General features: G+C 44.4%; 1 protein-coding gene across 3 annotated transcripts; it reads right to left on the minus strand.

Annotated features, from left to right (window-relative positions):
• Nucleotides 1-41: 41 nt before the first annotated feature.
• On the minus strand, nt 42-23186 carry dtnbp1a (dystrobrevin binding protein 1a). 3 transcript variants are annotated; one of them, XM_048260163.1, is made up of 10 exons: nt 22776-23186; nt 18674-18727; nt 18537-18584; nt 18334-18394; nt 16220-16352; nt 15074-15206; nt 12867-12889; nt 3620-3775; nt 2223-2366; nt 42-704 (listed from the first exon to the last, which is right to left on the minus strand). In XM_048260163.1, exons 1-10 carry the CDS (start codon nt 22829-22831, stop codon nt 400-402), a joined length of 1113 nt encoding a protein of 370 aa, XP_048116120.1. In that variant the 5' UTR covers nt 22832-23186; the 3' UTR covers nt 42-399. The 3 variants fall into 3 exon arrangements, with proteins under 3 accessions (XP_048116120.1, XP_048116121.1, XP_048116119.1); XM_048260164.1 differs by having other exon boundaries at nt 2223-2357; nt 18537-18587; XM_048260162.1 differs by having other exon boundaries at nt 18537-18587.
• Between the last annotated feature and the right edge of the window lie 416 nt (nt 23187-23602).

A 23602-nucleotide genomic window follows, 5' to 3' on the forward strand; every position in this document is an offset into this window, starting at 1 on the left:
AACAAAGTCTGCAGCAATGACTTCACAAAGACTTGAACTGATTGTGTTAATAGCAAGAATGAAAAAAAAAAACACTTTTATTTGTTCTAGATACACCTCTGTTGGGGATAGGGGGGAGATCATTCCCATGTAATACTGAGAAAAATTGTAGAATATATGATCTACATTGATTTGCTGGAAAAAGCAGAACAAACAAACAAACAAACAAACAGGAGCATCCCAGACAGGAAGTGCTGCTCCTGAACACACACAGTATTGTCAGTCTGCACACGGGCAACATTTCTGGAAGGAAAGGAAAGTGTCCAGTGTTTTAAGAGTCTGAGCGAAATCTCTCTGCAGTCTCTGCTTTGATCGCTTTTCGTCTCGTTTTGCCTCCCGCCGTGGTGCTCACCCACGGGGTCACGGGGTCAGCGAGTCGCTGTCGTCCGAGATCCTGGGCGGCTCGTCAGGCTCAGGGAGGACGGTCAGCACTGTGTCTGGCTGCACGTCCTCCTCGTCGGACGCCACCACCGGCGCGTCCCCCAGGCTGGTCTCCTCTTCCTCCTCCTCATCCTCCTCGTCGGGCCCTTCCGTCTCCAGGCTGGCCGACTCGCTGCGGGTCGATGCCGTGGAGGCAGAGGGGAGGCCATGGCCCAGTTCCACCCGAGTGGGCACCTTCAGGGAGATCTCAGCTTCAGCGCTGGACAAGGAGTCCTGCTCCGGACCTGCAGAGAGACAGAGAGACAGAGAGAGAGAGAGAGAGAGAGAGAGAGATTTCTGTAATGTTACTGTATGGTCTTTGCTTTGGCAACACTGTTTATTTCTAAGGGCCCGTCTGTAAGTCCAGTCATTTCTTTATACAGTATACTCCCGATTTCGCATTTCTCTCTATGGAGCTCCCCCTACAGCCTTGGGGCTGCATATTTCACAACCGTCTTTTTGGTCTTTTTGCTGTCTCTGCCAAAATGAACATCTAAAAAATGAATGAAAAATCTAATGAAAAATTTAATAGCTAGCCGCATGGCTAACCGGTGCTTGAGGGGGGCGTGTGTATGTCCAGAGAATTTTAATTCTCGCTCATTCTCGCTTCTCACAGGACTTGCTGATTCAGACACTGACGATAGTGCAGATCTTGCAAGGCTGGTTCTCTGCTAGGAGACGGTAGGGGGAGCAGGGAAAGCCACCATTCTCGCCACAACAGGTCATTTAACCATCACAATGATTTCTAAACTATTTTATTAACTTGAAAATGTTGCATAGGGGGCCTTTAAATAGGCATGCCAATAAAGCACAATTAATTGAAAAGAGCTGAATGAAGAGAAAGTAACTGGGATTAAAAGAGAAAGCGAGAGCAGGATTGAAATAACGCAGATGGAAGGGAGGAGGGAAAGGGTGAAGCATGGAAGAGTGAGAGAAAATGAGTAGGAGGTGAGAAGAGTGAAGGTGAAAGGAGAGAGAGAAGAAGTGAATGGAGAAGGAGATGGAGGTCAGAAAAGTGTGAATAGATAAACAGGAGGAGGCACAAAGGGAGGAGAGGGGAGCAGCCCAGTCTAGAGGGAGGAGAGGAGAGCAGCCCAGTCTAGAGGGAGGAGAGGAGAGGAGAAGAGAGCAGCCCAGTCTAGAGGGAGGAGAGGAGAGGAGAAGAGAGCAGCCCAGTCTAGAGGGAGGAGAGGAGAGCAGCCCAGTCTAGAGGGAGGAGAGGAGAGGAGAGGAGAGCAGCACAGTCTAGAGGGAGGAGAGGAGAGCAGCCCAGTCTAGAGGGAGGAGAGGAGAGCAGCCCAGTCTAGAGGGAAGAGAGGAGAGGAGAGGAGAGCAGCCCAGTCTAGAGGGAGGAGAGGAGAGCAGCCCAGTCTAGAGGGAGGCACACAAATGCCTAAATTGCATTTGAAGTGAGCACTCAAACATCTGCTACCTATAAAAAACATCCGGCTGTCTCCTCAGGGATTGGCACATTTGATATGTGCACTGGCTAATGCTTTCACATTAAAGTGAGTGGTTTCATTAGATCGTGAAGTGATTAGCAGTTACCAGCCTCATGTCACATGAGCACAGATTAACACTTCCAAGTTCAAATTGTCAAAATGAGACCTCATCTTTCCCCACTGCCACTGCAGACTTCCCTTATTAGTTCTGCCTCACGGTTCAACATGTGGGACTAAGAAACCTGGGGACTTTACAACTAACAGGCTCTAGTTCACTGTCTGATCAGGTGTGTGTGTGTGTGTGTGTGTGTGTACCTGTACCTGAGACCGGTGAGGCGGCGCTGTTGTCCTCCCCGCTCGAGTTCAAGAAGACATCCAGGGCCTCGTGGTCAGAGACGTCCGTCAGGTCCATCTGCTCCAGCATGTCCACGTTCACCTCCATGGAGGACATGCTTCCTAATGGCTCTGGGGGCCAATCAAATGCCACAGTTACACTTGGAAAACATTGGGCCGCTTTTCCACATATGAATGTTTTAAAATTTCTTTAAAAATCAAATCAAATCAAGGGAGACTCTATGGAAGGACTGTCATTTTGGTTCAGCTACAACCACAGGCTACAAGCTAGCCAGGTACATTGAGGGTTTTGTTAGTGCGAAGTGAATGAATGTTAAAACTGGATTACCACATCATGAAGGAATCATGCTCTTGCAATTGTAAAAAGTGCTCCATCAATTACCAAATGACATATACAATTAGAAAATAACTACATGTAATCATAAATGAAAACAAACAAACAAACAAACAAACAAACAGAGTAATGGATATGATTTGAGCAGATCAGGGACGTGACGGTGGAAGAGTGAGTGAGGGAAGGGTATACGCAGAGAGCCTTTCCCAACCATCACCATACCTCAAGACAAGGCACCAGCCAGCCAGGGCAGCAGAGGGATGGATAGAGAGAGAGAGAGAAAGAGAGAGAGAGAGAGAGAGAGAGAAGAGAGAGAGAGAGAGAGATAGTCAGTTTAGAACTCATCAGTCCGCTACTGGGGAGCTGAGGAGGAATGAGCTCTTAATGGAGCCACGCCTGTAGACCAGTCCTGTCCAGTCCAGTCCAGCAGGCCGAGGTGATGGATCCAATATTAATGACGAGAGTGGGCTGGACCTTTAGCATGACTAAAGGGAGTCTTTTAAGTCCACACTCGGAGATCAATAAGTGGACGTATGGAGGCAGGATAACTGGGAAAACAATATTTCCCCTAGCGGTGCTTATACATAGCTGTATATGCTGACTGACTGTTTCTTTTGTTTAATGGGAGAGATAGAGTAGCATCATCTTTCGAATGTTCATTCTCCCACACCTCCGTCCACCCACACACGGTGTTGACACTCAATTAGATGTGCGTACTGTTGCCACAGCAAATAATGTCAACTGGCAACACAAAACTCTCCCGACACCTGTGTTTTGGAGGATTTCAACATGCTGCCACAAAACAACTACAACATGCATTTGCATCTCATATCTGGTTCTGCATTCAGGGAAAGAGGAAGAGTCACATTAAGAAAGACAAGACATGCAAATACATGCAAGTGTCACTATCATCTTTAACTAAGCATAACAAGCTGCACTGTTTTGTCTTCGAGGACACGGCAAAAATCTAAGAGCGCCTGAGACCGGTTAAGTGGGAGGAGAGACTGAAGAAGAAGTGGCGCGGACTCACCTCTCCGATCGGCGATCTGGAGGTAGCCTGTGGAGAGATACTGCTCCATGTCCTGCTGGAACGCCTCCTCGAAGAACTTCTGACGCTCCTTCAGCTTCGCCTGCTGGGCATGCTCCATGTCCAGCACCTTCTGGGCATGCTCAGAATGCAGCTCCGCTACACGGGGGAGGGTAGTGAGGGAGAGGTGAGGGAGAGGTGAGAAAGTGAGCGAAGAGGAGAGGAGATGGAGAGAGACATAAGCAGGAAAGGGGGGAGAGGAAATAGTAAGAGGATAGTAGGAAGAGAAGCACAGAGAAAAGGAGGGAGAGAAGATAAGGGAGTGATAAAAAGGGAGGAGAAGAAGAGATAGGCAAATAAGACTTAAATAAAATCAGTGAGTTCCTGTTTCTAAATGTTGACCCCTATTCTGGTACTTCTGATTTTTTTGAACGTTGATGTAGCTTGAATGTGTGCTACATGAATATGTGCAGTGAGCATCAGTGCATTTCATTTCCATGTGGCTCTGCAGCTGAAATGAAGACCAACAGCATTCCCCAAACAACAACTTCATAAGGAAGGCTTTCCGAGCAAATCCATTTGGTGTGCATGACCCAGCACATTGTGGGCATCAGCCATTGTTCTGCGTGTTCCTGTGTGTCTCCAGGGGAAACTTGCACGCCGCGCGGCTCAAACAGGATGTTACTGCGAAGGTTAAAGATTATCCTGCTTAGTTAGCATCGCCGTTAGCCTCGACCTCCAGCAAGCTCAACACAAGCCACCCTCGCCCATCGCCACTCAGTGTATCCAGCCATCTTCCTTTACCTTTCAAACTTTACCTGACAACATCACAGAGCAGTTGCTACACACAAAAACCAAATGGCTCTGAACACAGGTCATGCAGCCCTGTGCTCCATTTCATCTAACCCTTGAAATGATGCGTGATGGTGGGGTTTTGCTACAGAGTGTCCGGCACAAGGGGGCCAGTGAGTAATTACAGCACTTACTTGCCTGGTACAAAGGTGAGGGCTCAACTCGCTCCGGCAGAAAATGACAGTGTGCCCTGGCTGCCAACGGCTGGCTGCTCCACTATTCACGGGAGACTTTACAATGGATGGCGTGCCTCTCTGTCTCTGTGACAGGAAGACAGACACACTCCTCTAAGCCTCAGGAAGTGTCTTCAGAGACGAGAATGGCACGGCCCCTGTGTGTGTGTGTGTGTGTGTGTGGGTATGTAGCACAAAAGTCATGGCTAGCGGAGGCTGTGGGTGGTGGGTGTGGGTGAGAGAGAAAGTAAGCACAAACATACTTTGCATGTTGAGTTGAACTGTGTTGAGCCGCTGTGTTACTACCCACATCTAAGAGCACAACGGCTTTGAACTGTTTTTACTGCACTGGTTTTACATTAAGAGTAAGATGTACTTCATCGTATCCAGCCCTCCAGGCTTGTTAGGGTAGTAAGTGAGCCACATAACTTGGACATCTCACAGAACCCAAGTATGATGTCAACATGCAGCCAGAGACACGGCTGCTTTAAGTGCCATGCAGAGCCGAGCACACGGCACCTCTCTGAGCGCCATCCCATCAGCCGAGAGTGGGAGCGAGCGTGAGAGCGAGCGTGAGAGTCTGGCCCCGATTCATGTGTGAACAGCAGGGAGAGTGTGAAACTATGGGCTGGGCGAGCATGACGAGAACGTGAACACACTGCTGCAGGCTCATACTGTATAAACAGCATATGTGGTATTGTAGGTTTTACTTCAGCGGCATCCTCTATATAATAGGGAAAGTTCTGTTTTCTGATAAGATCGATGTCAGTACATTTTTGATAAACACACATCCTCAGGACAGTACAGCCAACAAAAAAAAAATCTAAATTCTAAAATTCAAAAATGAAAATCTTCTTGTTCTATTGAGTGAAAGTTTCTTGTTCTGTGGAAATACTTCTTAGAATAAGCAGAATTATCTGGCAAGATTAGCCAATATAAGATTTTCACTTATAACAAGGTAAAAAAAAAAGACTTAAATCAAGTGCAAAAAATTGTCGTTATAAGCAAATAGTAGGAAAATTATCCCTAGATTTACAGTTACTTATCTTACTAAGATTTGTAATTCTAGGATTTAGGCTGTATAATGATAAACCACTGGGGCAAAGCAAAGCAAAAAGAAATTCTCTGGAAGGCCTTGGCATTCTGCTTCACTCACAGTTTAACCAATGGATTCTCCTACAATGTGACTATCATCACTGCTCTGAGTTCACCCTTTAATTTGTCATAAATACAAGCCTCAAAACATTCCATAAACATATTCTATATGCATCTCCAATTCTAGGGAGTTTTTCATCGCCCCTGTTACTCATGGGCTCTCTCTGAATGTTTTAACACTCTGTAAAGCGCCATGAGACGTGTAATGTTTTGACGCTCTATAAGTGAAATTAAATTGAAATTGAATTCCCAGACAGCCACTGAGCAAGCCCTATGATTGGGGAGATGGGAGAAGAGCAGAGGGGGAAAGGAGCATCTCTGCTACTGGTGCTGCGCCCCATAGAACAGCTTCTCACAGCTCACACTTAAACGGCCCCGCAGGGAGTTTTCACAGACCTTTGGGGTGGTGATCACCACCAAACCTCAGAGTCTAAATTAAGCCTGAGAGAGAGAAAGAGAGAGAGCCAATGTGCTTGAGCGTCCGTCTGCTTGTTGGAGATGCACCGCTCGCCCATCTAGCAATAATCTGCTTAAAAGTGGCAGCTCGCAGATTGGAGCCGGGTGGAAGAAAGATGCGGGAGGAAGCCATTGATTGATCCCGCCGTAAAGAGACGTCCACAGAGTCTCGGAGGCGGGCACTTCCCAGATTGCGGAGAGCCTGGCGGCTCCCGGTGGCTTTGGGAGTGGAGCCGGGGGATGCATCAAGCCCTCCTGTGCACTGACAGCAAAGGCGCACAAGCTTCAGTCAACTATGTGTGTGTTCATACATCAAAACAGACCACACAAGCAAACGAAAATCCCGCTGAATCATGCCATCCACTACCCGTTACGATGCTTTGGTCATGAGCTTCACTCTTCGGTTCATCCCTGCCCTTCCAGCAATTTCTCTCTCTCTCTCTATGATGAGGGCCCAATTGAGGGTCTTTTGATGACAAATCGAATAAGCAGCCTTCATCAGAGGGAGCCAAATCCTCTGACTTGCTTTGTTAGCACTTCCACCCCTCTCTTCCACTCCCCCAACACCCCCTCTTCAAAACCACACCAACACCCTCCACTACCCCCCACACTCACTTTGATGATCCCCAGCTCAATCCCCCCTCTCCTGCTCAGCACCCTCTCTCTCTCCTGCTGGCCGCCTGGCAGTGGTGGGCCCAGCAGGGGGCGATCTTGAGGCACCTCTGGAGCATCCTCGGCCAGAGAGTGGCAACAGGAAACGGCTGTGGTGTCCTTCCACTTCCTGCTGGGCTGAGCGACCATACGAAGGGTTTGAGAGAAGTGTTTTTTTTTTAGCAGTTAAGAGTTGTGGTCCCTTTACGAGAGGATAATTTCATGGTGGTGGTATGATATGATCATTGAATGATTTCTTTGAATGAAATTGAGGTTTCTAAACGCCGAAAGTAGCAATTTCCTGGGCTGAGCCAATTTTGGAAAGCCTTGCTTTGCTTCAAATTGTCTTCATAGAGCCCGTCAGGTTACAGTGTGAGCATGTGATTACACAATGACAATTCACATCAACACACATGCCTTTCATAGGCCGTGAACAATCCTCTCTCACGGTCATCAGGTTCTGCCGACCCGTGCTGGGTCTGCCCAACCCAGCTCTTATGGTCTCCCTCCCCACCCAGCTCATATGGTCTGTCCCACTAAGGGAGCCATTGTAAGAGCAGTGAAACATACAGAATGACCCCTCGGGCGCCGACAGTGATCACATGCTAGGAGAAGAAACACACACATGACTTCATGATGAGGCGTGGAGAGCAGGGGAGGGTGCAGAGCTAGCTACTGAGGCCATTGCTCACACAGGATTTCACAAGGGCCAGAAGACAGTAGAGAGAGAGAAAGGCGTGAGGATAGATGGAGAGAGGGAGAGGGAGAGAGAGAGAGAGAGAAAGTGAAGGAAAGAGAGAACGATTTTAGTTACAGTACTGGTTCTTTTCATCAAGGCTTAGCAACATGGCGGGGTTAAACGTTCAGTTCAGCGCCAAGATGAAAGGTTTATGATAGACGGCCATTTTGCTAGGGTTCAGCGTCTCATGTTCCCAAATCCCCTCCGCCTTTCTCTGAGATGAAATGACCGTGCTCCCAACCTGACCTCCACCTCAGCAGACCAAAATGGAAGCGAGGGGGTGGTGTCAGACAGCGGGACGTATGATAAACACTTCGCTTTATTCAGACGAGCGGCCCACAGGGCTCCACTCTGAGGAGGGATGAGCTGGGTAACGAATGCCGGCGCGTGGCTCTCCGATCCGCTCTTTTCACAGAGCCATCCACGCTTGAAGTAAACAGGGAGCTAAAGGGGCACAGATGAAGAGACACGAGTGGCTTGCGTAAACAAAACACAAAAAACAACAACAACAACAACAACCACGAGCGCATCACCCAGCTGGCCTGTGTAAATTGGTCACAAAGCGTACACTCCATTATGCTGGCCATCTCCTGTGTCTCTCTCTTGAGAGAGAGAGCACGAGAGAGAGAGGGACTTTTAGATAGTCTCCATTATCATCATGACCAAAGACTTTAATAGCATTAAATATGGAGTGACTAAACCTCTTTCAACAATCTCTGCTAAAAGAGGAAGTAAAAACTCTTAATCAAGGAACTCCATTGTGATCTTTCCTTTTTTGTAATCAGTGCAGATGTTTCCTATTCTAATTCTGAAACAGTCAGGATCTCAAACAGTCCAAGCCCGGGGAGAGGCAAAATATTAGGATTAGGCTGACTAAAGAACTGGGGACATGACAACCATCTCTGTATGATTCTTTTAATGTATCTGTGCCTAGCGGGGTCACATACGCACATAATCGACTCGACTCAATTAACTACTGTTACCAGACTTCATAAACCTGCAACACATCAAAAACGCATCCAGACCAGCAGTAGGTAAACATACAGTGGAGCTGCAAACCTCCAGAGCTCTCAAACACACCAAGCTCCCCTCAGGCCCCTACTCTCCTCAGGTAAACACTCTCCTCGGCTCCGACCGGCGCACGCCCGTCACATCTGTCAAACGGCAACATCTGGGGACTCTCAAAGTCATTGGCTCGCCGACTAACGAAGAATTCAGCTTCAGGAGCCTGATACAGATGACTCTACACCTGGCTAATTAAGGCCTGGGGGGTCTTCCGCCTCCTCCGCGTGCTCCAAGCCCACCTAAAGCTGCTCACAATGGACTGGGAGCTGGAGGATGGAGACTTTGCTCATTTCAGGGATAACTGCTCCTGAGCTGCTGCACTCCAAATCCCTTTCCTCTCCTTCCAGCTTTAAGACCTACGCGCGCGCACGCACACGCACACACACACACACACACACACACACACACACACACACACCCCTTTGCAGTGAGGCAAAGGTCAATCACATGGTAACGAGGAGCACAGCAGCAGGAGCACAATACAGCTCACTCCTCAAAGCATTTCACCTTCTGACCCTCGTGATGACAAAATGAAAAAAATACAGATAACACGCTAACACCCTGGCTATTTCCCAAGACTAGCGAGGGGGTGGAGCAGGCTGCAGGCACTCTCCGGGGGTGTAATTAAAGTACAGGGCTGGCGAAGGCTGGGTGGGTGGCTGGGTGAGAAGACTGCTGAAGGACTGATCAGTCTGCAGTAATTTTTAACTGCCTTAAAAAACTGGGCACTCGCAATTCACAACCACCAGACAGCACAGAGACCTCTAAATGCATTATGCATAAGCATCCCGATTAGCCACACTTCGAAAGAATCTCTAGCACATAAATCACAAGTTCACAGAAAAAAAGAAAGAAAAAAACACTGACAGACACACAGGGTGTTTTTAGAGTGAGGGATGTCTTGACATTATTCATTAAAAAACAGAGGAGGAAGAGCTTGATGGCTACTGTACTTGTACATGAGGGATGCAAGTTAAACGGCGGTACATAAGTCAATCGATTGCACTCTGCTTTCAAAATATAAAATCTACATCCTTGAACTCAGCAACCGCTACAAAAATACAGTTAATAACTTGACATTAAACATGACATTAAATACCAACACTCCATCACACCACGAGAGAGAGAGAGAGAGAGAGAGAGAGAGAGAGTGAGAGTGAGTAAACAGGTAAGACCTACAGGAGGTGCTCTTGCTGTCCGAATCTCCTGGAGAGGACATCTCCTCCGGGGTGAGGGAGTGGACCGGAGACACCGACCGGTGGTTGTGTGGGGGGCGGAGAAAGGGGTGGGGGGTGGTGGTCCAAGAAGCTCCGTCAGACCTGCATGTCTGCCCGCAGCCAAAATCCCCACCCCTTACACTCCTTCCTCCATCCCACCCACCATCAGCACAAAGTCAGTCCACACACGCACGCACCGCACACACACACACACGCACGCACGCACGCACACACACACACACACACTGACGAGCGCGGCTACACTCCTTCCTGGCTGGTCCTCGCTGTTGCTGGGGGAACGTGGGAAGACACTGAGATGGGGGGCGAGATGCTGCCGGATGCAGCGGGACGGGGGATGAAGAGAGGGAGGCTGAAGGAGACGGGGACACTGCACTGGACGCACGCCTGCCTGCACGCTCAGGGGTAGAGTGGTCGGAAAGACGCAGCTGTAGCGTGTAGCGCGTGTGTGAGAAAGAGAGGTGGAGAGAGAGAGGGGTGGAGAGAGAGAGAGAGAGAAGGCGGGAACATACCACTCCCGGCTGTCAGAGAGGGGGAGGGGGAGGGCAGGGCTTGGAAAAGCGTGAGATGAAAATAAGCATATTGCTGGAGGCTTGCAGTGTGTGTGTGAGAGTGTGTGTGTGTGTGTGTGTTCCAGTAGCGGCTGCATGCGGACACACACCTGAGGTCAGTGCACCACACATATGCTCTCAGCAACCGCACAACCTGATCCTCCCTGCATCAGCGACTGCTACAGGGGGCTACTGCTAGCACATGGATAGTCACCATTTGGTTTACAACCATACAGAAAAAACCACCACCACATGATCTCTTGCCTTTTTCAAATGTTGATGATCTACATTTGAAAAAAAGGCAAGAGAAGTCAAAGTCAAAGCTGAGAGAACTTTCGATTATTTTATTTTTTTGTTGGACGTTAAAAGAGTTGAGTTCTTGAACTTGGTTTCCCACACAAGTAAAAAGAAGAAGAAGTGAAAGAAGGAGAACAAAAGCAGGCAGGCCCTTCTCCACGCCACCCACACTAACGGCAGTCTTAAGGCATAATCACCACACTCTCCCATCACCATGGCACCCGCTACAAACGCCCAATTTGGAAAATTCACATGATAAAGGCAGCAGCTGTGCTGCTCAAGCACAAGAGTTCTTCAAAGCTGCCCTTCCCACGTCATCACTCACACACACACAAACAAAAACAAAAAAAATCTAATACCACGATGAAAATCCAGCTCTCAATAGGCACACTCATGAAAATACGCTCACAGAGCTCATGACCGAACAAATGAACAAGCGCAGAAACGATACTTGGCATAATCTTCCTCTCTTCTGCGCTGAGAGCTAAGATCTTAGGCACACTTCCAGAGCCCTCTTCTCCAGCTAAGGCGCTATTGTAAATCACACTGACACTCATTGATTGGCATACTTTATTTATAGCTGAGGAGTATGACACTGCATAGCAACCTACTCCATTTGCCCGCTGTATTAAAAGCATTCGAAGCGTTTTCTTTACTTTCCCAAGATAAATAAGATAGACAATCTCCATCAACATTTTTGGAGGGGAAACGTATGACCTTTATCACATGATCGTCACCATCACGTGTCTCCACATGAATGCAAACATGTCAGCCTGAGGCATCCACCAACCATTTCTTCTACACTGGCAAAGAAAAAAAAAAAAAAAAAAAAAAAAAAGGAGGGAAGGCAGACCGCTGTTCATTTGCAAAAACCTCTGTATCATGACATTATGATTTTTTCTGCGGCTGGGACAACAGGCCATGTTTGACCCGCTGTGGTCTCCTTACCGTAATGAATGCCGTCGGATGATATTAAGCTTTGCTGCCTTGGTAACAGGCCATACCACCCTCCTATACGGCAGAAGAGGAGTGTTTAAACACGCAGAGCATAAAGACTCAGATGACCTGAATTCCTCACAGGCAGGGAGCGGTTGGTTGTTCAGCTGTGATGTTAACCATAAAGCCTCGGAGTTGTCTCTCAGAGATGAGACGGACAACATGCCTGATGAAGATTGACTGGAGAGCTTCTAGAGCATTATTTCCCCTTGAATAGGACACACTAGGGGAGAGTTTCTCTAAGGTCACTTCCATATTGAAAGCACAGCAGAGACGGAGCGCCTCGAAGTGATCCAATCTACTAAGAGCCACACTGCGTTCTGCCCGCTCTCACTTACAAACACACACAAAGGTTAATTAGTGTCTGGCTGGAGAGTTGCCAAACATCCCTCCACACTGTTTATTAGTATTGAGGTTTGTGAGGCAAAAACAGTAGTGATGAGTGTAGAGAATCACACACACACACACACAAAACACACACACACACACACACAAAAACACACACACCTTTGACAATGTCTCACCTCAGATAACAAGCATCTGCTAATGCCCCCTCACACAATTAATTAGCTTAATGCCACTTCCACAGAGACACAAAGCCCACACAAACAGGCAGCGTGACCAATGACGACAGAGTGACATGAGAAACGACACGCGCCTGCAATATTCCGGCAACAGAAGGAACCATGTGGTGGAGAACAGAAGGACAACCTTTCGACCATTCATCAAATACAAAGACACAAAAAAAAAACAGCAGAAATTCTGATGACTGCTTGAAAACCAAGCAGGATAAAAATAAACACTAGTGGACAGAAATGTTCAACATTTAGCCTACATGACCTCTCATCATTCGCTCAGTTCACTACAATACAAGCTTGAAATGACATATAAAGACTGGTTTCCAAAAAACCTTATCAATAAGGTATTCTATGCTTTACATAACTGAAAAAAGCGTACTGGTTCAATTCTATAACCTAATGCTCGTGACTGCTGTAGAGATGTGAACAAAAAGATAAAAAAAAATATGAATCAGGTTACGATAATGAGAGTTTCTTTTACGTCACCATCAACTTGTCTTACCTTTGAGGGACTCCAGTTCTTTCCTGGTGAGAGAGAGAGAGAGAGAGAGAGAAAGAAGTTGTTAGGGATGATTCCTAGCTGACTCTTAGAACAGCAAATGGCATGTGTGTCAGTGCACATAAGAGTGCTCTTATTTGCACATTTAACATCAAAGCAAAAGAAAAACAATCTGCCTGTGTGTGTTCTTTTTTTTCTCCGTCTCAGTTCTCGTCTTTAGAACGTCTCCACCGCAGTTCTTGTCTTTAGTTCCTGCTGTTTGACTTTTCCTCGGCAGAGCCTCAGGCTGCTCCTCTGCCTCTCTGTGTGGTAAATAAACGCGGAGTGCAGAACAGCGGCAGCAGTGGCGCTGGTTGTGGGAGCGCAGCTGACACGCGGTTTCCCGCCGCCAGCTGCATGACCCGGTATGGGAGCCATCATCACAGGCCGAGCGCCCACCTTGACATCCTGTGTCAGTGTGTGTGTGTGTGTGTGTGTGTGTGTGTGTGTGTACTTTTTGAGTTGCGCGCGTCTGCAAACGTTGCTGCAGTTTTGCATAACGATAGGATGCCAGCAGAGGGGCCATTTGCGTCGTCATGTGTTTACTCCTTCAGTCCTTCATGTGCAGTCAGGTCCAACACAAAAGGCTACTCTCAGACGCTCTACATGTTTCACGCAAGACTACGCACACATACATTATGCTTGACATACATTGGTACATCAAGTGTGTGTATGGTATACATATGGGGGCACTATAAAAATAGCCTGGCTTTTTATCAACAACACCCACGCCAACAAATCTACCAATGCTCTTGATGGCCACGGCAGGACGGGCGAGAGAACCCATTGGCATTCACCATGACTCTCCTCATCTCGTGCCCCACAAACAATGGCAGCTGTGATGGATGCCAGGGAGTGGGAAAATGAAGCATAAATATGACTGCTTACAAAATGAGGCCATCAGATCTCCAAGCAGTGAGAGAATGAGACAGACAGACACACACACACACACACACACACACACACACCTCAGATTGAAGAGCAAACACTGGTTTGGTTTTGGAGTGGGGAAGAGGAGTTACTGAAAAGGTGGACTCTACACTGAACTGTACACCAGGCAGGCAGCACTTCATTGGGATAGCGGCCAGCTGGGTCTGGGGCACATGGACGGATGGGTAGCAGAGAATATATACGTTAAAGTGATGATGGGCACAAAGGGAGAAAGGAGAGAAAGAAAGAAAGAAAGAAAGAAAGAAAGAAAGAAAGAAAGAAAGGAGACAATGCAGTGGGGGGGAGAGGAGGTGGAGAAAGAGAGAGAAGCACGTCACCACTGGCATTCTTATAAAGGCTTGACCTATATCAGGCCCACTGCTTCAGGCTTGCATTTGTTTCCTGGTCTCATCTCTCCATCCCTTCCACTCTCTCTCTCTTTTCTCTTCTCTTCTCTCGCTCTCTCTCCGCGCTCACTGCTCTGCGGCTGATGATGGCTTCTCACGCAAGACCTCCACGTTGCTCCATTAACGACGGAATGCCCCAAAAAAAAGCCTCCCGTTTCTCCTCTTTCATAATCAGCCCGAGTGCAGCTGATTGCGGTGACACGCTGATTGCATTAGGCAGAGAGGCCGCGTGCAGAATACGCACTAACGATGGCGGATAACTGCCACCGATGAGTGCACTCCCTCACGCGGGATGGAGCGAGCGCTGCTGGCGAAACGTAGCCCTTCCGGTCACTGAACGTTTCGTGACAGGGGGAAGCGCGAAGACTCTGGTTACCCGTTCACACTCTCTCTCTCTCTCTCTCGCTCTCTCTCGCTCTTCTCCTCCTCCGCTAAATTACTTTCATTTAAAAAAACTTCCTCACAGTGGGGAACTGACTGTTTAGAATAACCAAATATGAAATGGGAAGTGGTGGCTGCTGGTTAGAGGCCGCCGAGAGCGTTTAAGAGGTGTTTAACAAACTACTACTAATCCAGTGCAAAACTTCACAGTGTTGTCAAAGTACCTGTGGAAAAGCCTTAATCTTTATTTGGGAAATAATACGCAAATTCCTTTCACACTGAAATGAGCCATGCTGGCTGTTTCATTCCACAATGTAGAGATGGAAACTCGGTGGAAACATGGAGGTGTGATTACTGGAAATACTGCACCTTTAGATAGTAAATAGTCTGAGATTACTGGAAATACTGCACCTTTAGATAGTAAATAGTCTGAGATTACTGGAAATACTGCACCTTTTTTTCTTCTTATAGTTCTCCAGCTGAAGGTTCTGAAAGTGCTTAAAGCGCTGCTGTTCGCATTGGGCACACAGATTCTCCAGGTACATCAGACGGCTCTCCATCTCCTCAAAGTCAGCTTCCATTTGAGCTGAGGAACAGAGAGCAGATGCATCCCACGCTAAATCTCGGCCCAAGGTCACTGCACTCTCTCAAACAACTTCCATACAGAATCAGATGGTAGTAAAGCTGATATAAGGGTGGTGGTGGTGATGTGTGCGAAACCTAAGATCTGATTATGGGGGTATTTAACATGATGTGTGGTGCAGAACATCTTAAAGAGATTAAACAAGTGCATAGAGAAATTGACCTTTAGGCCTTTTGTGGAGACATGTCATTGCAATACAACTGTACATATGCTGCCCTCTAGTGGTCACATGGTAAAACATCTAGAAGGCATCTCAAAATTGAAATATCTTAGTCAAACAGATAGTCGGAAACATCCTTATAATGATTCCACCAGGGATAGAAGAAACTACAGAAAGAACTGTACAGTGCTTCCCAACTGGACCAGATATCAACAAACAGCTGTCAACATCTCTTCAGGCTACCAGGCGTAAATAGACAATAAAGACAGAGTCGCTTCTAACAACTCACAAACATGTAAAAACAGTAAGTAAGTGTTTTTTTTTTCAGTATAATGACTTCGTCTATTCCTAATTCAATGAAACACCCATGAAGGAAGATCGCTGTTTGATAACTCCAGTGAAATGCTCTTATTTATTTTTTGCCCAGAAAGGTTGTTTTGTTAATGATTTTGTTTTTGATGGTAAACAGGCTTGGTTGCTGATTGGACGCTGAAGGAAATTCCCCACCTATAGCGCTAGGATGTCAATTTCCTTGAATGGAATATCAGAGACGCCAGTTAAGTAATCCTACTTTTAACTTTTTTTTTCTATGTGTACTGGACCAAAGGACTTCATATAAATTCTAAGGGCATCACTTCAACGTAGAGTGCATTATTTTCTGCGGGACATGATTATGGGCTCAAAAAGAATGTGGACAGACTTTGTGAGTATTTATGAATTATGTGTACGTGTATGTGATCATCTTGTAATCTTAAATGACCATGGGTCCAGCAGTGTAGCGCATCATCTAGCTCACCGATGCGGGACGTGACGGTCTCCAGGTCGCTGAGGAAGGCCGGGACCTGCTGGAGCTGCTCCTCAAGGTCCACCAACCCGGAGCGCCTCTTCTCCCAGTGGGCCGACAGCATGACCACCTCCCCGTCTGCTGCCTGGTGGAGCCACAGCCACACACACACACACACACACACACACACACACACACACACACACACACACACACACACACACACACACACACGTGGTTCTCAAAGTGGGGTCCAGGGACCCTTGAGGGTTTACGAAGAAGGAGAGATCTATGATGACGTGATGATCTACATGAGGAGCCTTTGCACCAATAAAGCAAGCAAATTGTGTCTCCCTCATTAACATTTAACTTTGATAGGATTATGATAAATCACCTCAATCTGTTATGAATCACTTAAATCACTTCATTTAGGTCATGATGAACCATTCTTACTGCTGCTTGGCTTAACTGGCTTATTTGTCAGTTCAGATCATCAAAATCCAAAGTTGCCAAAAGACCAAAGGCTCCATTACAGGCACTCGGCCTACTATCCAGGTAAAGAGGTCAGGTACAGAAACATCCGCTATTCAGCCCTTTCAGCTGTTGCGTCTCCACTTACAGGACCTACAGGACCTGCTCATGCAGCCTTTGCTCCATGATCACAACGCTAATTAGATTAGCTAACATGGCGTAGCAGCTGCAGCAAATGGTACACATTTGCTAAATCCTTCATAAGCATTTTGCTCTCATGTTCAGTTGCAGTAACCTTCACACTATCGCTACCAAAATTAGATTTCTGCTGGTTTTAAACATAAACAGCTTTGCAAACAGCTTGCCTATTCTAAAATTTCCACAAATACCTTCAAATGGAGTGAACTGAAGTCAGTAGACACCACTTATGAATAGCTGTTCCAAATTAAATGTTGCAATATATTGGGTTTCATTAGTAATTTCTTGATAAATGAATATACAATCACATTCTGTTTGGTTAAAGCCTATTTTTTTTAGCTGCCATTAGTTTGTTCATTCAGTGTACCTCAACTAAACAAGCTAATGTAGCCTAACCTTAATAATTAATTTAGCTGTAACATCTGCTTTGCTGAATTAAAAAAAAATGTGCTTGTTGCCTTCCTCTCAAACCTTGGTCACGCCTCGTATGCTTCTCACACCAATATAGTTTCACGAGAGCTGCACCGAATTATCTACCCTGAGGCAGGTACTTGTTTCAGCCATGTAGAAGTTCTTGAAAATCATCTTGACGGGGTGGTTCCGATAGTGAAGACACTCATGAACAGCCGAGACCCCGTACAACTACTCCCAAGTTCCCGTAGTGGAAACCCCCCTTAAGTTACAAGCCTACCAGAGAAAAAAACAGGACAGTGAGCCTGGCCCCAACTCCAAAGAATACAAATGTCATATAAGTATACAAAAGGTAGTAAGCATAATTCTTAATAATTGTTACGGTTGTTATCAAATCTCGCCTAACTAATTTCACTATTTCATGGAAAACAGAGGAATTTGATACCTGTAACACATCTCAGAAAAGTTTGTACAGAGGCAACAAAAGGCTGGCAAAGTTACGTAATGCTAAAGAACACAAGGAGGAACATTTCACAACTAATTAGGTATAGTATAGTAATATAGACACTTGTGTCTGGAAGGTCCAGTCTCTGGTTAATCAGTATTCCTGGCTACAATTCCACCATGAAGACAAAAGAACATTCTAAGCACCTCATAGAAAAGGTTACTGACAGGCATAAGTGAGGGGATGGATACAAATAAAATGTCAAGTTACTGAACATCCCCTGGAGTTCGGAGGAATCCATCATTAAGGAATGTAAGGAATATGGCAAAAGAGCCACACACACACACACAACAGCAGCCACATAAATGCAACACTGTCGCACACACATGGGCACATGTAGCAGCACACTGTTCACTTTAGCATGGCTCTATCAGTGAGGGAACAAATCTAAATCTAAATTCTGACAAAGAAAAGGCAGAGTCCCAACTGCTTCTTATCACTCCATTTATATATTGCTTCTGCCGGAAAACCCCCAAGTGCATAGCAAATTATAGCATTTTTGTTTTAAATGATGAAGGACTGCACCCTGACTTTCCCCTACCTCTCCAGCTTTGGCGCATTCTTTTGCACTTTTATGAAGCGTCTCCCAAGTGTCTTCATACCTGGAAATTCAAAGTAAGAACAGTTAGCATTCTCTCGCTTGTGTAGGTGTTCTCCCATATGGGTGTGAGGGTACAGAAAAGTCATGTTTACTCCGGTTTTTGTTTTTTTCCCCCAAAATGTAGGAAAACCAAAGACACATACCGACTGAGTAATTCCACTCCAGCTGAATATTGAGGAAGGTGGTCCTCTCTTCTGAGGAGCAAGCAGACGGTTCAGATTAGACTCCAGGGCCAGGCCGAATGAATGGTTAAGTGAAACAGTAAAATGATGGCACTGACCTTTGCTTCTTTTTTACTTTGGCCTCCTTGGATTTCTCACCCAGGGTCTTGATCCTTGGAGCAGCAAGGACCAAAACATGACACATCATCTTATGCCATAAAAACTCAGCGATACAAACAATTGGAAAACATGAATTCCTTGTTAGATTCATGTGTGTGAATCAACACATGGAAAGATAGAATTACACCACACATACCAACACATAACAACTACAAACCGATTACTGAACTTGTTTTCAATCATTCTTTTCTCAAAGATTATACCAACAAGGCTAGATTTCCTCTACTGGTCAAACGTTTGGGAGCACCTACTCTTTTATGGGTCTTTCTTTTTCTGACATTTACATTGTGAAAACTGAAAACTATGAAATAACATACGTGTGGTTAACTAGTAACATGATGAAAGCATCACACTTGCTGGTTGCTTTTTATCCACTCATATTTATTGAGAAGCATTCTAGATGACCATCCCATGAAGCTGGTTGTCACATGGAATACTTCGAGTAAATTCACGAAAAGCAGTCAACAAGTGATCTGCTCACCATGTGAGAACTTCAGGAAACCCATGCCCAGTGGTTGAGACAATGTCAAGTGTGTGAACAAGTTGTCTGTTTTGAAGGGCATAAAACTTGTTTCTTGTAAACAAAACTAGAAAAGCATTTCCTGAAGGAAATACAGTGCATGAAAATGCAAAAAATATGATGTAAAATATCATACAGAGTAAAAACAAACTATATTGGTTGCTAGGTAGATGAGGTTTAATATAGTTGGCATGACTGAACAGTTAAATAGGTGGATAGTTTATATAGGTAAATGATTTACTTGGTAGATAAGGTTTAATATAGTTGGAATGATTGAACGGTTAAATAAGTGGATAGTTTAAATGGTTAAATAATTTAGGTAGATAATTGACGATAACTGACAGTTGGAATGGCTCTAATGTTTGCTAGCAGTTATGCTAACTATGGTATCAAAGATAATATTGTCAACTAAGTTACTTAACTTAGTTAACTTAGCTAATGTTTTCATTTTTAGCAGTTATGCTAACTATCTTAACTAATAATTTAGCATGCTAACTATCTTTAACCATGTTACTTAGCAAACTTAGCTAATCATTTTTAACAGTTATGTTAACTATGGTAACATCTTTAGCATGCTAACTATGTTAACCATGTTACTTAGCTAACTTAGCTAATCATTTTTTAGCAGTTTTTTAAAAATCTAACTAATCTTAACATCTAACTATCTTAACCATGTTACTTAGCTAATCATTTTTAACAGTTATGCTAACTAGCACGCTAACATGCTAGCATGCTAACTATGTTAACCATGTTACTTAGCTAACTTAGCTAATCATTTTTAGTGGTTTTGCTAAAAATGCTAACTAGCATGCTAACTATGTTACTTAGCTAACTTAGCTAATCATTTTTAACAGTTATGCTAACTATGCTAACATGCTAACTATGCTAACCATGTTACTTAGCTAACTTAGCTAACTAGCTACAGTGGGTAGGAGTCATAGTTGATGACAAGTAGACAAACAGTTACAATGGCTGAACAGTTGAAAAGTTCAGTAGTTTAAAGGGTTAAATTGTTTAACAGTGAAATATTGTAGTGAGGACTTTTATTTTGAAACAGTTTTTGGCAGAGGAAGCAGTTGAATAGGGTGTGTAGTCTTAATAGGGCCAGTTTGTATGCTTAAAGCCTGAGACTGGCAGTTGATGCAGGTGGCCCGAACACCTGCCATAGGATTCTAATTGCTTAACGGCTCTATTGTGATGTCATCAGCCCATGTTAAGTCTATGGGGAAATTTTGACTAGTTTTTCATTAATAGTTTAAAAGTATAAAGTTACAAAGTTGAAAATACAAAGCCCACATGTCCTAAGTAAGACCCACGTAACATAGTTTGAATGAAGTTTAACGTTAAAGCGGTTTTAAGCTGCATTAACTTCGTTAGAAGAAGAAGAAGAAGAAGAAAAAGCCTTGGAATAACAGTACAGTGCATTTTCATGCACTGTAATAAGAAGAAGAACTAGAAAAGCATTTCCTGAAGGAAATACAGTGCATGAAAATGCAAAAAATATGATGTCAAATATCATACAGAGTAAAAACAAACTATATTGGTTGCTAGGTAGATGAGGTTTAATATAGTTGGAATGACTCAACAGTTAAATAGGTGGATAGTTTATATAGGTAAATAATTTACTTGGTAGATAAGGTTTAATATAGTTGGAATGATTGAACGGTTAAATAAGTGGATAGTTTAAATGGTTAAATTATTTAGGTAGATAGTTGACGATAACTGACACTTGGAATGGCTCTAATGTTTGCTAGCAGTTATGCTAACTATATTAACAAAGATAATAATGTTAACCAAGTTACTATGCTAACTAGCGTCTTTAACAATGTTAAAATCTTGAAAGTATCTTTAACCATGTGACTTAGCTAACTTAGCTAATTATTTTTAGCGGTTATGCTAACTAGCATGTTAACATGCTAACTATCTTAACCATGTTACTTAGCTGACTTAGCTTATCATTTTAAGCAGTTTTCTTAAAAAATGCTAACTAAAGATCTTTAACGTGTTAGCATCTTAACTATCTTAACCATGTGACTTAGCTAATCATTTTAAGCAGTTTTCTTAAAAATCTAACTAGCATCTTAACTATCTTAACCATGTGACTTAGCTAACTTAGCTAATCATTTTAGCAGTTTTCCTAAAAATTCTAACTAGCATCTAACTATCTTAACCATGTTACTTAGGTAACTTAGCTAATCATTTTTAGCAGTTTTGTTAAAAATCTTAACTAAGCATCTTAACATGCTTAACTATCTTAACCATGTGACTTAGCTAACTTAGCTAATCATTTTAAGTAGTTTTCTTAAAATCTTTAATTAGCATCTAACATCTTAGCATGCTAACTATCTTAACCATGTGACTTAGCTAACTTAGCTAACTAGCTACAGCGGGTAGGAGTCATAGTTGATGACAAGTAACAGTTACAATGGCTGAACAGTTAAAAAGTTCAGTAGTTTAAAGGGTTAAATTGTTTAACAGTGAAATATTGTAGTGAGGACTTTTATTTTGAAACAGTTTTTGGCAGAGGAAGCAGTTGAACAGGATGTGTAGTCTTAATAGGGCCAGTTTGTATGCTTAAAGCCTGAGACTGGCAGTTGGTCCAGGTGGCCCGAACACCTGCCATAGGATTCTAATTGCTTAACGGCTCTATTGTGATGTCATCAGCCCATGTTAAGTCTATGGGGAAATTTTGACTAGTTTTTAATTAATAGTTTAAAAAGTATAAAAGTTACAAAGTTGAAAAATACAAAGCCCACATGTCCTAAGTAAGACCTACGTAACATAGTTTGAATGAAGTTTCTAAGTTAAACGGTTTAAGCTGCATTAACTGCGTTAGAAGAAGAAGAAGAAGAAGAAAAAGCCTTGGAATAACAGTACAGTGCATTTTCATGCACTGTAATAAGAAGCCTAGGAAGAACAGTACAGTGCATTTTCATGCACTGTAATAAGAAGCCTAGGAAGAACAGTACAGTGTATTTTCATGCACTGTAATAAGGTGTTTCCAGTTTTGATCAGTATTCTATGTTAACTGCCATTTTTGACCAAGAATATGTCACAAACACAACAACATTTATCTGCTTGCCTATCACATGATGGTCAGCTGAAAGTAATTGCAGCTCGCATAGCGGTGACATGCTGTTATTAGCCTGCCAAGTAGCTATAGCCAGGAGCATCTTATAAACCCAGTGATCGTGTCTACGAACTGGTGGCTGTTGCACTGACGAAGCCCTAGTCTATGAAACTGCAATGGGTGTGCTACTATCTTTTGGCATACCTGTCACTGTAAGTACAGTACAAACGTAAATGAGCTAAATAAAGCTAGCTAGCCAGCTATCCTAGCTAGCTAGGTAAGAAATAAGTTTGATTGCAACTTGCCTTGGAATGCGAGGACAAAACTATTTCATGTGATGGCAAGGTCAATACAAACATATAACGTTGAGTGAGTCGAATAACGTTAAATCACATCATATATTTAGGCTGTACATGGCTAATATCACAGCTACTGCTAACAAAACACATACCCTGTTGTGAAATCCTGCTGCACCGTCTGCAGTTTCTCTCTGAAATTCTCAAACATGATTTTATTTCTTTTGCTACTTCCCTTAATTCCGCCAAGTGGCGTGGAGGTTTTTCCGAGGCATCAACCTAACACCGACTAGAACGAACGATCGAGACATCCACATGAGTTAAGTCTGGGTTACACGACTGTCATTGACAGTTCATTACTGTCCCATCACTACAGAGGATTGCTGAGCTTTATGCCCCGTTTGACGGTGGGACATGGAGGTGTTCGATTGACTCAGGAGTGGCGCATGCGTAAGAAGATCTAATAAACTTGACCTATTGCTCCATTTGGTCGCCCGTAGCATGCATGGAATATCTTCTAAACGTCCAGGATACACGGAAAACCCATAAACCTCAACACTTCCTGAAAACCATGTCACGCCTCCCTTGCGCCCTTTCATTTCACTTGGAATAAATTGTTAGAACACACGGTGGTGCAATTGAGTCAGAGGGCGGCTCTGAGAGATGGTTGAAGCGGAGTACATGGATCGTATAGGCTAAATGTTCTAACCGGGTTCAAATCACGAGAAATGAGCCTCACACATGACCATGTAGTCAAGTGTCCTGTGGAGAGGTCATCGATCCTATTTATGAATTTTGTTACTTTTGCTAGATCTATATCCGTCTTCACGATTAATTGCATAGCCTACAACATTATGCTCAAGGCCTGATTTATCTCTTCCATTAACTGGATATGTAGCCTAGGCTTGTAGGCCTGTAGTCTAGACATGGGTTCAAGCGATTGTCATTTTGTCACCTACTTGTTGCTTGTGATAAATACATT

Source organism: Alosa alosa, chromosome 13 (assembly GCF_017589495.1).
Source record: "Alosa alosa isolate M-15738 ecotype Scorff River chromosome 13, AALO_Geno_1.1, whole genome shotgun sequence".
In the NCBI taxonomy this organism is placed as follows: domain Eukaryota; kingdom Metazoa; phylum Chordata; class Actinopteri; order Clupeiformes; family Clupeidae; genus Alosa; species Alosa alosa.